At 33.2% G+C, this 15,026-nt stretch overlaps 1 protein-coding gene across 1 annotated transcript in view; it reads left to right on the forward strand.

Moving 5' to 3' along the window:
• The window catches only part of DPP10 (dipeptidyl peptidase like 10), a 599,711-nt gene that overhangs the window by 508,295 nt on the left and 76,390 nt on the right, over positions 1-15,026 (forward strand). Inside the window, exon 11 of the mRNA XM_055316192.1 lies at positions 7,598-7,721. Coding sequence (XP_055172167.1) covers positions 7,598-7,721 — 124 coding nt within the window. The remainder of the gene's footprint in view (positions 1-7,597; positions 7,722-15,026) is intronic.

A 15,026-nucleotide genomic window follows, 5' to 3' on the forward strand; every position in this document is an offset into this window, starting at 1 on the left:
ATTTGGGAAAATTCTATCACAGTTGGGGATTTTCACAGACAGTGCTGCCTGCAGTGTGTGGAAATTTTCCCTACTTGTAAAGTTATTAAAAATATATGGACTGCTTACACTGGAAGGGTGCCCATAAATACCTAATACAACCTGTTCCAATTATTGATGGAAAAGATGAGGCCCAGAGAGAAAATTAGCTGGTAACAGAGGTAGAAAATACGGTAAAGCCTGTTTCAAGTTATAGAGCATTTCATGCAGATCATGATAGAAATCCTTACAGGGCCTTTGGAATTGATATTTAGAATGCAGTAGAGTTAACTAAATCATATAGGAACTCTACTGAACTTTGTTTACCAAACATGAAAGTATTCATCACAAATGAAGCAATTATGGAAGCCATTAGTATTTTATGTGGTCTCATCTTAGCTCTTATCTTTTTCTCTGATTTATTTAATGCTCAAACTGGAGTGTTTGAGTCACATTTCTTCCACCACTTCATGACATGAGCTTGGACAAGTCACTCTACCTCTCTCTGGATCTGAGTAATCTCACCTTAAAGTAATACTTTTTTATTTTCATCAGTCTTTTGAAATATTTGAAATGGAAGTCAACTTTACTACAGCCAGCTTTCTGTGTAAGAAAGAGTAGTGATTCTGGACCTTGATTTTATAACCCAAGAGGTTGTAGTGGGTTTACCGCATAGATATAGTAATGTCACCAAACACAAAAATTCTTAAAGACAGAATCGGTTGTCATTTATTGGGTTATAAGTTAAGTATATATCTGTATTATTTGAAGTACAGTATCATAAAGTTAGTCATCCATGGCAAAAAGGTATCATATCTCTTTAAATATAAACCGAGTATACAGAATAATATACAAGATCCCACTAAGAATGAGGAAGAATCTTGTAGAGAAAAATCTCTTAAATGTAATTCAAGTATGTTGGTTTAGTGATGAACTTGTTCTACAATTTGGGTAGAGTCACATAATACCTTATATATACAATGCACCAAACAACTTTGCTTTTTCTGCCTCAGGGTCTTATGTAAGTACCATCTGTAGCATATGAAATGTACCAAAATGTATGATTTTTTATTGAAAAACTCAAGATCAAAGTTTACTTCAAAACTGATATTTTTAAATATTCCCTTGGTTCAGTTATATAGAAATCATTCCTTACTCATTTGTTTCTGGTAGAAAGTTTCAGTCCAAGTCACAGAGGGATAAGAAATGAATTTTAGATCATCTGCATTTAGTCACTCTGTACATAAATATTACTTGGATGAGCTCAGAAACATGCAAACATGAATAAAATAGATACATCCATGATGTGAATCAAAGAGAGTTTCATTCATCTAGCTGCAAATAAGATGGAAACCCAACTTTTTATTTTTTCCTTGATTTTGTTTTAGGATTAACATCTCTAATATTTTATACTTAATGCTTTAGTCATATAGAAATTAACTAGAAAACTATCGTGCCCTCCTAGTTAGAGATCTTAAGAGCTTAAAAATTAAAAAGATTATACACTCAAGAAGGGTAAATGAAATGCAGTTAATTAAGGGGCTATTAACAAAAATGTGAGTAGAATGAAGGAAACTCACAGAGGATGGGGAAGCAACTTTGAGTCTACAGTAGGGGAAAGCTATCACTGTCCTCAGGACTGAAGGAATGAGGTGCAGGCTCAATTATGAATCCTGAAGAGGCCTGTACCTGAAGAACAGGATGGACCAGGAGGACCTGTCCACAGATTGAGCAATTCAGTCATTGCCGAACAAGTCATTCCTTGTTAGGAAGTGAGTCCTGGGAATTAATACCCCAAACTCTCTCTCCTCTTAAACTTGGAGTTCCAACAGAAGCATTCTACTGGCAAAGCAGCCTCACGGTGGCGGCCAGCCTCTGGAAACTACAAGGAGAGAGTTGGAGAATGGACCTGGCAAATGGAGAATATTCCATACAAATAATTTAATAATAATATTGGCAGAAGTATATCATACTTTATGCAAGTGTTGGAGATATCCACACCAGCACACAGTGATTTTTCTGAAGACATGTGAGAAGTGTTTTCTCTCCCTGACAGTCCGTCTTTTCCTGTGTGTAGTGTCTTTCTGTTTCTATACAGACACACACACACAAACACACTCATACACAAACACATACACACATCTATGATTCATCAACTAGTGCATGTGCTTCTCCTGCAAACCTGCCTCATTTTCTCATGTGCACTGCGAGTCATTTAAATAATGGTGTTTTAACTAGTTGCATTAGTATATGGTAGACCTGGAGTTTACCCATGGTGACTAACACCCATTTCCCTTTCTAACTTATTTTCTTTTTTCTTCTCCTAAGTTACTTTACCATGTTATTCTTAAATCTTTCTAAACTAACTCAAATTATTTTTTTATTTAAAAAAATAAATGTATTAAATACGTAAGTTAAATTTTTGATACCAGTATCAGTAGCAGTATCCTCCTATTTATTAGTGACAATACTCCTACAAATTCCAAGAAATAGAAACCATATTTTATTTTTAATGCATAAGTATAAACATGCATTAATTACTTATTAGTAACATAATTTTCCCATGCCTTATTAAGACAAATGTCCTCTCCTTTTTTTGGAGTTTGTGTTGTGTTCATAGCTATTCATACATTTGAGATTCTATTTTATACCATTTTATACCATTAGATTCTACCTAATGAGTAATTCATTCTGGAATAATTTACTTTTACTCATCTTTTGTATGTTATTTAAGCATATACCATATTTTATATTATCTTCAGATATACATAACGGCAATTAATAATCATATTCTAATACTCTTTGCAGTTATAACCTATCTTTTTTTTTCCTTTTTGATCCTTCCTTTTTTCTACTAAACTTGAACTTCATATGTGACCATCTCTAAGCCTTCTTTTTTCTCATAAAAGCACCATTGTGACAATAACTGTTATTAAATGTATATGTGCACACCTAAGTAGGTAGGAAGATTTAGAAGATACATAGAAAGATGGTCTTTTGGGACTTAAAGTATATTAGAAACTGTGTTCTTTGACTCACACTCCAAAGATCAAGAATTTTTTTAGAATTTGAAAATGTTAAGTCATCTGGTCTGCTGATTATTTGGTTGATTTGATTTTAACAACTCAGGTGTGTAAGTTATTATATGTCTTGGAGAAATATGTCTGCAAAATAAAATCAGCATTCAGTAGACATTCCCTAACACCAGATACTTAAACTCTAGTCAAAGATTGTGAAATAAATTTCAATTCATTTATATTGGTTTAACAAGAAATTAGAAGAATATCGTAACTTGGAGAAAAGTATAAGCTCTTTTCTTTTTTCCTTCTCCCATACTCCATTTTTTTAAAAAAGTATATTTGTGATTCATCTTTAGCTGAAGATCCTTTATCAAGCAAATTCAGATCATGAATGCAACTTTTCTTCAATAGTGATTCAGCTTATACTCTTTATTTATTGTCTGTGTTGATTCTTCAGAATGTAGCACAATAGGAACTTAGATAATGCGCTTTCGTGAACATTTTAGACCCATTTGGGAGTTAGATGATTCATCTATCTCATCTTAAGAGGAAGGAACATTTTGTAAATTTTTACACTTTGTGTTTAAGGTATTGCAATCATTCTGTATCATTATTGGACCGTATAATTAAGATTTTAAAAATATATATTTAAGTTCTGGTGGAAAGATTTTTTTTCCACCCAGAGACACCAGGCGCCCCCTATGTGGAAAGATTTTTTATAGTAATGAAATGTAGATTTTTCTACAGGCTAGGCAGTTGTCACATTGTTCTGAGGAAGTGATTATCCTTTATATTCAGATATCTCCAGACTGAAGAGGAAAGGTAGTATTTTGTCTTTGGCTTTTCCTTACTCTGTGCCTTTGACATTATTTTATTTACTTGAAATCTTTCTTTAGTAGTCCACTCTTTGTGACTCATTATTCTTAGCATGTAGCACCGATGTGACATTGTCATATTACCTGTCACCTGGGTTTGATAGCACCGTATTATCACTGAAGTATGCCTAGTTTATATCTTCCTCTTTGTCAAAGAATATTTCTGTCTTACAAAAAAATCAAATTAAGAAAAATTTCTATGTTCATGGAAATGTCCTAAATGACCCTTCTTACAAGTAATTCATTGTTAAGAACAGAGGTCTTTGAACCAGCTATGAGTTGGTCATTCATGCCATTACAAGATAGTTATCAGTTGATATCCTGGATTATCTGGAAGAGAGTGAGCTTGGTGCAACTATATGTATACAAAGAGTAGTGGACAGAAAGCCAGTGAAAATACAGGTGTGACTTCTAATATAGTACCTGTCTGCTGATGATGCTGGGGCCTCCATTCCACATACCCTTGTGAATAATTAGATCTTCTGTGCCAGACCACCTAGCTGATAGAAAGTCTTTCTTGACTTGAGTTTAATACGTCTAACCTGCTTGTCTGTCTCTGTGACTTAAGAGGATGAGTTCCTTAAAGATTTTCTGGGTAATCCAGAGCCATGGAGACTAGGAACAAGCAGTAAAGCCAGTTATAATATAAGGAGGGGGCACTTCTCCTAGTCACTGGTCATGGTATACCAGATCTAATGTGTTCATGAAATGGAGTTCCAGGAGGACAGCCACATCAGCAAAAGACAGGCCAAGGAGTGTGATTTCCAGGTAAGGGCCCTTACCTACTCCCTCATTCGGAGGAAGCTGCTTACTTATGAGCAAACGAAGTAGAGGTATACCTAGGATCCTGGGATGAGGAAAGAAAGAATACTGACTGTATCTTACTTCTTAAGTGCCAGGCTCTATTTTAACTTTCATTTTAGATAATCCCAATACTTTATCATGGAAATTTTAGTGGCTTGAAATTACCCCTGAACAATCTTATAAATTCAATTTTGGAGAGAACTCCCATCTTTCAGATTATAAATAAGGTATATACTAAGTTCACATCACACTAAATTCTGATTATAAGCATTAGATATGTTATATAATAATGTAATATATAACCACAGTATTTAATCAAAGAGAAAGATAAGTGGTATAACTATGAATTTATTGTTTAACTTAATTTTACCCCTAAATTAGCATTCCCTTTAAAAAAATCACTTAATCACCAGATTTACACTGGTTGAATTTTGTTTTTCTAATATGAAATCCTTTTTTAAAAGTTAAGATTTTTCATCATGGATAATAAATATGTGTCAATGTCTATAAAGACATTATAAGGAGGATGCTCTTGCAACATTATATTTGAGGACTACTTTGAAAGGGAGAATACTCAAGATGAATATTTAAATTATGTTTTATGGTTGCACTTGTTTTAAAAATTATTCAGGTTGGTTGTCATCTCATTTGACACGATATGGAACATTACTCGCTTTAACTAATTAAGATAAATTCCTAATTGGGTTTGAAAATTTCTGTATACCGGGATCCCTGGGTGGTGCAGCGGTTTAACGCCTGCCTTTGGCCCAGGGTGCGATCCTGGAGACCCGGGATCGAATCCCATGTCGGGCTCCCGGTGCATGAGCCTGCTTCTCCCTCTGCCTGCGTCTCTGCCTCTCTCTCTGTGACTATCATAAATAAAAATTAAAAAAAAAGAAAAGAAAATTTCTGTATACCAGTTCTACCTAGATTTTTCTGTGAATATAACCTCCTTGATCTTGCAGTCTTTGGTCAGTTGTTTACAATAACCAAATTATTTTTTACTTCAATTCTAAACAACATTTACACTAGTTAATCAGAAATATATATTGTCAGAGTTTAGCATTTCCTTTCCTGATTATAGTATCCATTAATATTTTCTTCCATGCTAAATTCTCCAGATAAATCCATTAAAGATTAACACCTATCTTTCCCTTTTTAATAGTCACATTGCTGAACATCATAATGCATGCAAAATAAATCACTTTAAACCAAAACAGTAAAAATGAACAGGATATCATTCTTTGAAGAATCACAAAGACCATGCATTTGACCAAATTAATCCTAAACCAGTTGCATATTTGTTTCAAAGTTGCCTTTGTTAACTATTTAGGGAACTTCATGTTATGATTTCACTGAAATTCTTGGCATTTTCAAGTGAGACTTAGCTGGTTTTGAAAGCTGCCAGATGTCTTGAAGAGATTGTTGACGAAATTAGGCAGGCTTCACTGTATGCTAAGTTTTGCTTGCCTTCTACTGACATCTTTGCTTTGATGGGTTAACCGGTTTTCTGGAGGAAGCAGTAGCTATTCAGAAATGTTAGAAGTGTAAGATTCATGTAGCTAAATGTCTAACCCACATGTGTCTAAGGAGAGGTGATTTGTATCACAAAGCTTTTCTCCCATACATGATTTTTTCTAAGGCCCACAAAAACTGGGTGAATTTTTTAAAAGATTATTTATTTATTTATTTATTTATTTATTTATTTATTTATTTGGAGTGGGGAGAGGCAGAGGAAGAGAATCTAAGCAGACTCCCCACTGAGCATAGAGCCTGGTAGAGGGCTGAATCTCCCATCTCAAGAGATCATGACCTGAGTGGAAACCAATAGTCAGATGCTTAACTGACTGAGCCACCCAGGTGCCCTCGGGTGGATTAATTTTAAGACAGTGCTCACAGATGGCACTTTAAATCATCTCATCTACTCTGAAACTGGGCAAATTTGTTGGAAGGTTTTTTTTTTCTTTTTATCATAAATTGAATCAATGTTGACCATTGCGTTTTGTCTGTGTGGGTTGAGGGTTTTTGACATAGTATGTAAATTTCCAATCACAGAATCTATAATGAAAGAAATATAAACTAACTATAGGAAAAAATACGAGCTTTCCCAATCTACAAATAGCCTAAAATCATAGGCTCCACTAATTAATATCCTCACTATATTGAAAATTCTATAGTCTCTCATCTCATTTTAATACCTCATTTGTTTTAAACTATTTCAAATAAAGATTTTAAAAATTAATATATGTGTATATATGTGTTATATATGTGTGTGTCTGTGTGTGTGTATATATATGTATAATGAATAGGATTGGGACTGGCCCTTGGCTCACACCTGAGAAAGACCACACACACAAAATAAAAAATGAAAACTAATGACTGTCACGCAAGTCCCCATCAGTAAAGTGAAATAACGTGAAAATCATGCATAAGAAATATTAAAGAATTTTTGCCTTTTAATTGATTAGTGATTTTATTTTTTATGAAAATAGAATGTAGTTTAAAAATTTATGCTTATTGTACATATTAGTGCTAATCAATAGAAAGTTTAAAAAAAATTCATAAATGTCTATCATCTTGATTATTTTTATTTTTCTAAAGATCTCCTTTCTAGGATATCATTCATTTTCATATTTATTCTCAAATTTTCTGTACATTTGTATGTGTATGTATATATACACGTGTTTACATACACACATATTTGTATTTATATATGTATTTGAAATTGCAGATATGTATTTATAGATAAATAGAAATTAATATGATTTTGCATCCTCAAAGTGTTTCATTTATCCTTGTATATAAAATAGCAATTGTATATTATTGGTACTGTATAGGTTCTCTGCTGTAAATGTAAATATTTTTTTGTTTCCAAACTAGAGAATATTATATCACTATGGTTAAATGGGTAAGCAATACCAAGACAGTGGTCAGATGGTTAAACCGGCCTCAGAACATCTCCATCCTCACTGTCTGTGAGACTACCACTGGTGCTTGCAGTAGAGTAAGTATAGTTTACTTTTCTTTTATGCTTAAAATGAAGTAGTTTATCCTATTCTCTGAGGGATATCAGGCAATCCATTGTACAAAGACCAATATTTAATTTCCAGAGGTAGTTGGGAAAGAGTCATTCTATTAGAAGAATATACTTTAATCCATAAATTATCCAAACTTTGAAGTGAGAAATATGGATGATAAGCAAAAGAGAACTATAAAAAATGAATTCTTGTATAGTATAAAAGAGAGTCTAAGCCCCATTACTTTAATCCTGAAATATGTCTTTGACCTTGGTTCACTTGTGAATGTGGAATGTTTTTCCTATCTTTTTCAAACATATTCCAAAAATTCTATTTTTTTGGTAGTTCAGATTAGTCTTCTAAAATAATGGACAGTGTCTCCCTTTTTAACTTAAATAAGAAGAGTAAAAAAGAAAAACTGGTCCCTGAACCACTGTGTTTTGAAAGTAGGTTGTATTTCTATTTCTACAATCAGTTTTTATAAACTCTGCAATAAATACTATATGTGTAATGTTTAAAGTTCTTAACAGAAGGTATACTGTAATCAGTTTAAATTGTTGCACTGTATGCCTGTATTGGTACTTAGTAAACTATTCTCAATTATTTAGCAACAGAATTTTCAAACTTCTGTTTCTGGACAGGATAGAGTAAATGTTGCCAGCCTAGCATCACCGCTGTAGTCAACTATAAAACTATACAAAATGTATTAAAAAAGTACTCTCAGATATTGGACAATAGCAGGATCAGGGCATAAATAGTAAAATAATGTAAATATGTAAGATAAGCCTAACTTCCTGTAGGGAACATGCTGATATGTAGAGTGCAAGCTAATGGAGTCCTAGAAAAGCACAGTGGTATCACTGATCCAAGGAGGCAGAGGGAATCAGTTTGAGGCTATTGTGATGCGTGAAATTTGTAGGACAAGTACCACAAGATCTGGAGCTATAGAGAGAAGAGCTCTGGCAATCTATGTAAAGGACCTCTTAAGGCTTTAGCTCAGTGAGTAAGCGTGCAAGTACAGGATATGCTTCACAGGGAGAGAAGCAAATATAGAACCTGCAGGTTGCACAATGCTTAGAGACTTTGGAGTACCAAACAACAAAAATAGAGAGCTCTCACTGAAAAACCCTTTGCATTTTTCAACTCACAGCCCAGAAAGAAAAATGCATTAGAAATAAGCCTGTTGTATACTCTTTACAATAAACTTTTATATTAAATTTCAAAAGGATCAAGTACATGCCTATAAATTAGCTGTCTTCCTAGAACAAAGTTTACTCTTTTAAATGGAGAATTAAAATTTAAAATATCAATTACACAATCAAAACATACTATTACATACTAACTTTTTTTTTTTTTTGAGCCCAGCTCTGGTTTATTAGAAAAGGTGTGAACAGAGTTGCACCGACAGGAGTAGCCCCTCCCCCGTACCCCACACCCACGCCGCCCCCCCCGGGTTGTAGTGCCTCTCAGGGCGCAGCCTCAAGGGGCCAGGGCAGCCGGGTCTCTAGAACCCTGGCTGCTCCCCGCCCCAGCTCCCTGATAGATTTATTGCACTTAAGAAAAAGAAAGCTCTGATGCTCTGCTCCCACCTCCCTCCCCCAGCCCTGGCCCTCACCCCAGCCTGGGGCTGCTCTACCAATTTCCACCACCACCACTCACTGCCCCTCCCTCATCAGGCCTCCTCCCCCTGTCCCATCCCGGGGACACAGGGGCAGCCATCCCACCACCACCCAGGACTCCTGCCCTCTGTAGGGCAAGCTCCGCCAAACAGGCCATCTGGAAAAGGTGTCCAGCCTCGGGGATGTCTACTATATGTAGAAAAACAGAAAATATAACCTGCCCCCCCCAATGGTTATAAAAGCAGACTTACACAGAATAGAGATATTAGAAATAACCAATATAGAATTTTCTAAAGGTGACTGAAAGATATTTGGCAAATTAAGGGTGGCCCTAATTAATAAATAGATGAGAGATTTGAGTAGAGAAATAAACTTTAAAATACAGAACAATGGAATTTCAGGAACTAAAATGAACAGTATCTGATATGAAAATGTCTGGATAATGTCCAGACAATAATGTCCAAACACAAATTGGACATTGTTGTAGGCAGGGAAATAAAAAAAAAAAAATCAAACTGAAGTCCTGAGGGGGAGGAAAAACCTGGAAAAAAAAAAAAAAGGAACAAAGCCTCAGTTATATATGGAATAATTTGAGCTGATATATATGTAGGATATAATACACACAGAAGGCAAGGTTTGAAATATTGGAGCAGGAAAGAAAAATTAAGAAACAATGACTTAATATTTCCCAAATTTGAAGAAAAGCCATTAACCTATATATCTAAGAAGTTAGCAAATTCCAAACAGGATAAAAACAATGAAAATAAGTAGACACATAATATTCAAAGTATTGAAAACCAAAGACTAAGAGAAAAATTTTAAAACAGCCTGAGAGGAAACATGTTACATATGGGGGAATAGAATGATGAAAATAATTGCCTCTATCTTATTGGAAATGATACAAGCCAGGGTGCAATAGGATACGTTTTTTAAAGACTCAAAGAAAAACAATGTAAACCAGAAGTCTATATCCTATGAAAGTATCTTTCAAAAATGAAGACTGACATTTTCAGATAAATAAGAGCTAATTCAGCACAAGTATATCTGCATAAATACCATGAAAAGAAGTTATTCAGTCTGAAAGAAACAGCATCAGATGAAGACTCAAATCTAAATAAAGAAAAGAAAGGTAACCAAAATGGTAAATATGTGAGCAAAATAAAATAAAAATATCTTTTAGTTTTTGTTTTTTTCTAGAGGTAATGGATAATCTAAGTAAGTTAAAAGTCAACCATGCACAGTAAAAGAAACAGTCAACAATAAAAAAAAGAAAGAAAGGAAGAAAGAAAGAAAGAAAGAAAGAAAGAAAGAAAGAAAGAAAGAAAGAAACAGTCAATGAATTGAAAAGCTACCCTGTGGAATGGAAGAACATTTTGCAAATCATGCATCTGATAAGGGGTTCATATCTAAAATATATAAATAACTCATACAACTCAGTAGCAAAATAAAACAAAAACAAACAAAAACCCCAATGATCTAATTTAAATATGGGCAAAGGATCTGAATAGACATTTTTCCATAGAAGATATTAAAATAGCCAACAGGTATATGAAAAGGTGCTCAGCATCACTAATCATTAGGGAAATGCAAATCAAAACTGCAGTCATTTATTGCCTCATGCCTGTTAGCATGACTAGTCTCAAAAAGACCAGAGATAAATGCTGGTGAGGAACTAGAGCAAAGGAAACCCTGTGCACTGTGTTAAGAATGTTATGTCAGTATAGTCACTGTAGAAAAAAGTAGGACAGATCCTCAGGAAATTGAAAATAAAATATAATACAGCAATTCAGATTCTGGATATGTATCTAAAGGAAGTGAAATCACTATCCCATGATATATCTGCAAGCCCATGTTCATTGCAGCATTACTTACAGTAGCCAAGATGGGGGTAGAAAGCAAGTGTCCATCCACAGGTGGATGGAGAAAATGTCATAAATATATGCACACACGGAGGTACACACACAAATACTATTCAGCCATAAAAAAGAAAGAAATCCTGCTATTTGTAACAACAGAGGAGGGACCTTGAGGGCATTTATTCTGAGTGAACTAGGTTAGAGAGCAAATACCGTATGATCTCACTTATATGTGGAATTAGAAAAAGAGAGATTAGACTTTGTTTGCCAGAGGTGACATGATGGTAAAGGTAAGGAAACTGTGTGAAAGTGATTAAAAGGTACAAAGTTCTAGTTGTAAGATAAGTAAGTTCTGGGAAAGTAATATACACATGAGGACTATGGTTAACAATACTTCATTTATGTTTGAAAGTTGCTAAGAGAATAAACCTTAAAAGTTCTCATCATAAGGAAAAAAATGTAGTTATTTGGGATAGTGGATGTTAACTAATGATATACATTCTTACTGTGCTATGCAAACTTTATTAGAGACTCTAACCAGAATAACTTGGCAAAGAATAAATATCATAATGATTCGTGAGGAATAAATAAAATTCTCTTCATTATTACATAAATAAAAAGTAGGAAACCTACAAAAAACACAAATCCTAGAGTGGGTCACAATTCACAAGTCAGTGTACCAACTTAAATTGTTTAATTTCCTGATTTTGATCATTTTATGGTAAAAAAAAACATGTACACAGGATACTGTCATTTTCTTAAGAAATGCTTATTGAATTATTTTGAGGTAAATGGATATAATACCTAAAAATTTCTATCAGATTATTTAGAAATAAGGTATATTTCTAACTTCTAATTAATTTTGAAAAAAAAAATACTTTTGCCTTCCTTTCAAATGGTTTAGAAACAGTAGAGGGATATAATAATAAACAAATGGAGCAATAATAAATAAATGAGTAATATGTCTAGAGGATATGCAGATGTTTCTTGAATCAGTCTTTAACTTCTCTGTAAGTTCGAACTTTTTTTCAAAATAAAGAGTTGAGAAGCAACAAAATGTGTTTCTATATATTCATAATATGACAATGGAAAATAAAAATGCCAATAAAATTTTAAAACATTAAACATGTAAGGATAAATTTAACAAATAGTGTGCAAAATCCCCATATTGAAAACTACAACATTTTGAAAAGCTTCTAAATAAATAGAAGCTATATGCTAGAATTGAAAAGCTGGATATTACAGATGGCATTCTACTCAAAGTGAACTGTAGTTTCAATACAATACAAATTCCTAGAAGATTAATCAATTGATCGATTGATTTATCCGGTAGAAAAGACAAGCTGGTTCTAAATGTATATGGAAATGCTAAAGATCTGATGAGCTATACAATCTTGTAGAAAAGCAAAAAATGTTGGAAGTTGCATTACTGGATTTCAAGAATAACTAGAAAGCAACAGAAACTGAAAGATTGTAATGGAGACAGAAGAACACACAAATAGATCAACCGAACTAATAGAGTTTCCAGAAATAGATCCATACTTATATGATCAAGTGATTTTTAACAGAGGTGCGAAGACAATCCAAATGGGGGAAAATGATGCTGGACCAATCAAGAACCAAATGAAAAGTACAATGGTATCTGGCACCTATCACATACCATATTCTAAAATTAATTTGAGATAAATTGCAGTCCTAAATCTAAGAGATGATACTGTCAATCTTCTAGACAAAAATATGGGATTAACTTTGTTATACTGAATAGGCAAAAGGTCATTAATCATAAAAGAAAAAATAATACATTAGACATCATCAAAATTAGAAACTTCTCATCAAAAGCACACCATTAAGAAGTAGCTAACTGCAGAGTAGGGGGAAATATTTTGTAAAATGTGTATCTGACAAAGAAATGTATACATCTCAATAATGAAAAGACAAACCAATAAAAAGATCAAAAACTGTAAACAGAAATGCATAAGGAAGTAATAAATTCATGAAAAAGTATTCAGCATTATTAGAGATTAGGAAAATATAGATTAACTCATGATTAGATAATACTACATACCATTACAATGACTAAAATTAAAACAAAAAGGTGACAACATTAATTATTGATGAGGATGTAGAAAATTGTTCTTACTCTTCATGAGTAGAAGTGTAAAATGATACAGCTACTTTAAAAATGATTTTGCAGTAAAGTTAAACATACACATAAAAACATTATAGCTTATATATGTATATATAATAATATGCATTATATATGTATGTAGATATATAGATAGAGGTATCAATATAGATATATATATAGTCCGTACTTCAGTAACTCCATTCCTAGATATTTAAACAAGAGAAAAAAAAAACTGTCCAACGAGGCTTTGTTAAAAAAAAAATTAGAGAAGCTTTATTTACAGTAGCTAAAAATTGGAAACTAATTATCTATTAACAAGGAATTAATAAACAGAATGAGCCATATCTATATAACAGAATTCTGCTCAGCAATTGAAAAAGAAACATAATACTGATAAATGCCCAGCAATATAAGTGCATCTCAAAAACTCAAAAAAGTGCATAATACATAATTTCAATTATCTGAACTTCTAAGATAGGCAAGACTAATCTATGGGGAAAGAGTTCAGAAGAGTGACTGTCTTTTTGGAACCTCTGGGAAGGGGCATGAGAGAAGGTGTGAAAGTGTGAAGATCTTATATCTTGATGGCCTGTGAATATATCTGTTAAAATTCATCACAAACACTTTAGAGCTATCCATATCACACTATATACAAGTTATTCTCCAATATTAAAGCATAATTTGTAAGGGGGAAGAAATTTGTTTTGATTGGAGTGATAAGCATAGATAGGGAGATAAAGTTGATGAGTTAGTCATTTACTTACTGGATTTGACTAATGCTCTTTACATTTAGCTTGTATTAATAAGAAACTTATTTCAACCATCATCTGATAGGCTGATAGGATCTCACCATTTATTTGTGAAAGTATTCTGCACCATTTTTTATTCGGCTGAGTACTACATCATTTAGAAATTGGCATGTGTATATTCTAGTCAGAGAAAACCTGTCATCTTTTCTATATGATCATAATCTGTATATGTATTGGCAAGAATGTATCAAAATGCTTCAGAAGAAAATAGATATAGGAACCCAATCATATTATGGATTTGGTACCTTATTGATATTGTTATATTTCTTTTCCTTTAATTTTTAAAAATTTATTCATGAGAGATAAAGAGAGAGAGAGGCAGAGACATAGGCAGAGGGAGAAGCAGGCTCTCTGTGAGGAGCCTGATGTGGGACTCGATCCAAGGACTCTGGGATCACGACCTGAGCCGGAGGCAGATGCTCAACCACTGAGCTATCCAGGCATCCCAACATATTGTATTTCTAATATATTTCTAATCCATTATGAACTTAAAAATTATTTTACTGTCTACTATATTGAGATAGTAAGATAAATGCATGTGAAAACTTTGGACTTCAATGGATTCTAACAAAAGAGTAATACTAATGAAAAGTGCCATTGATATATTTTTGTGTGTCTATGTTTTATAGATACCAATAACCAAGGATGGTTATTGCAGAGATGCAAATAGAAAATCAAGGAATATTTTAGTTAGATGTTTCCTTGATATCTGTATGTAGAAAATCTAGTCAAAAAAATTGAAAAAAACAAAAACAGGCCCTGAAAAGAGAAAGTGTTTGATTATAATGTAATAATACAGCTTTGAAAGAGGATAGTGGTAAAAAAAAAAACTATAAATTTTTATAACTATTTTAAATTATACCTCTGCATATATGTAAGA

The sequence above is a fragment of the Nyctereutes procyonoides genome, unplaced genomic scaffold (genome assembly GCF_905146905.1).
Source record: "Nyctereutes procyonoides isolate TBG_1078 unplaced genomic scaffold, NYPRO_anot_genome, whole genome shotgun sequence".
Classification (NCBI taxonomy): domain Eukaryota; kingdom Metazoa; phylum Chordata; class Mammalia; order Carnivora; family Canidae; genus Nyctereutes; species Nyctereutes procyonoides.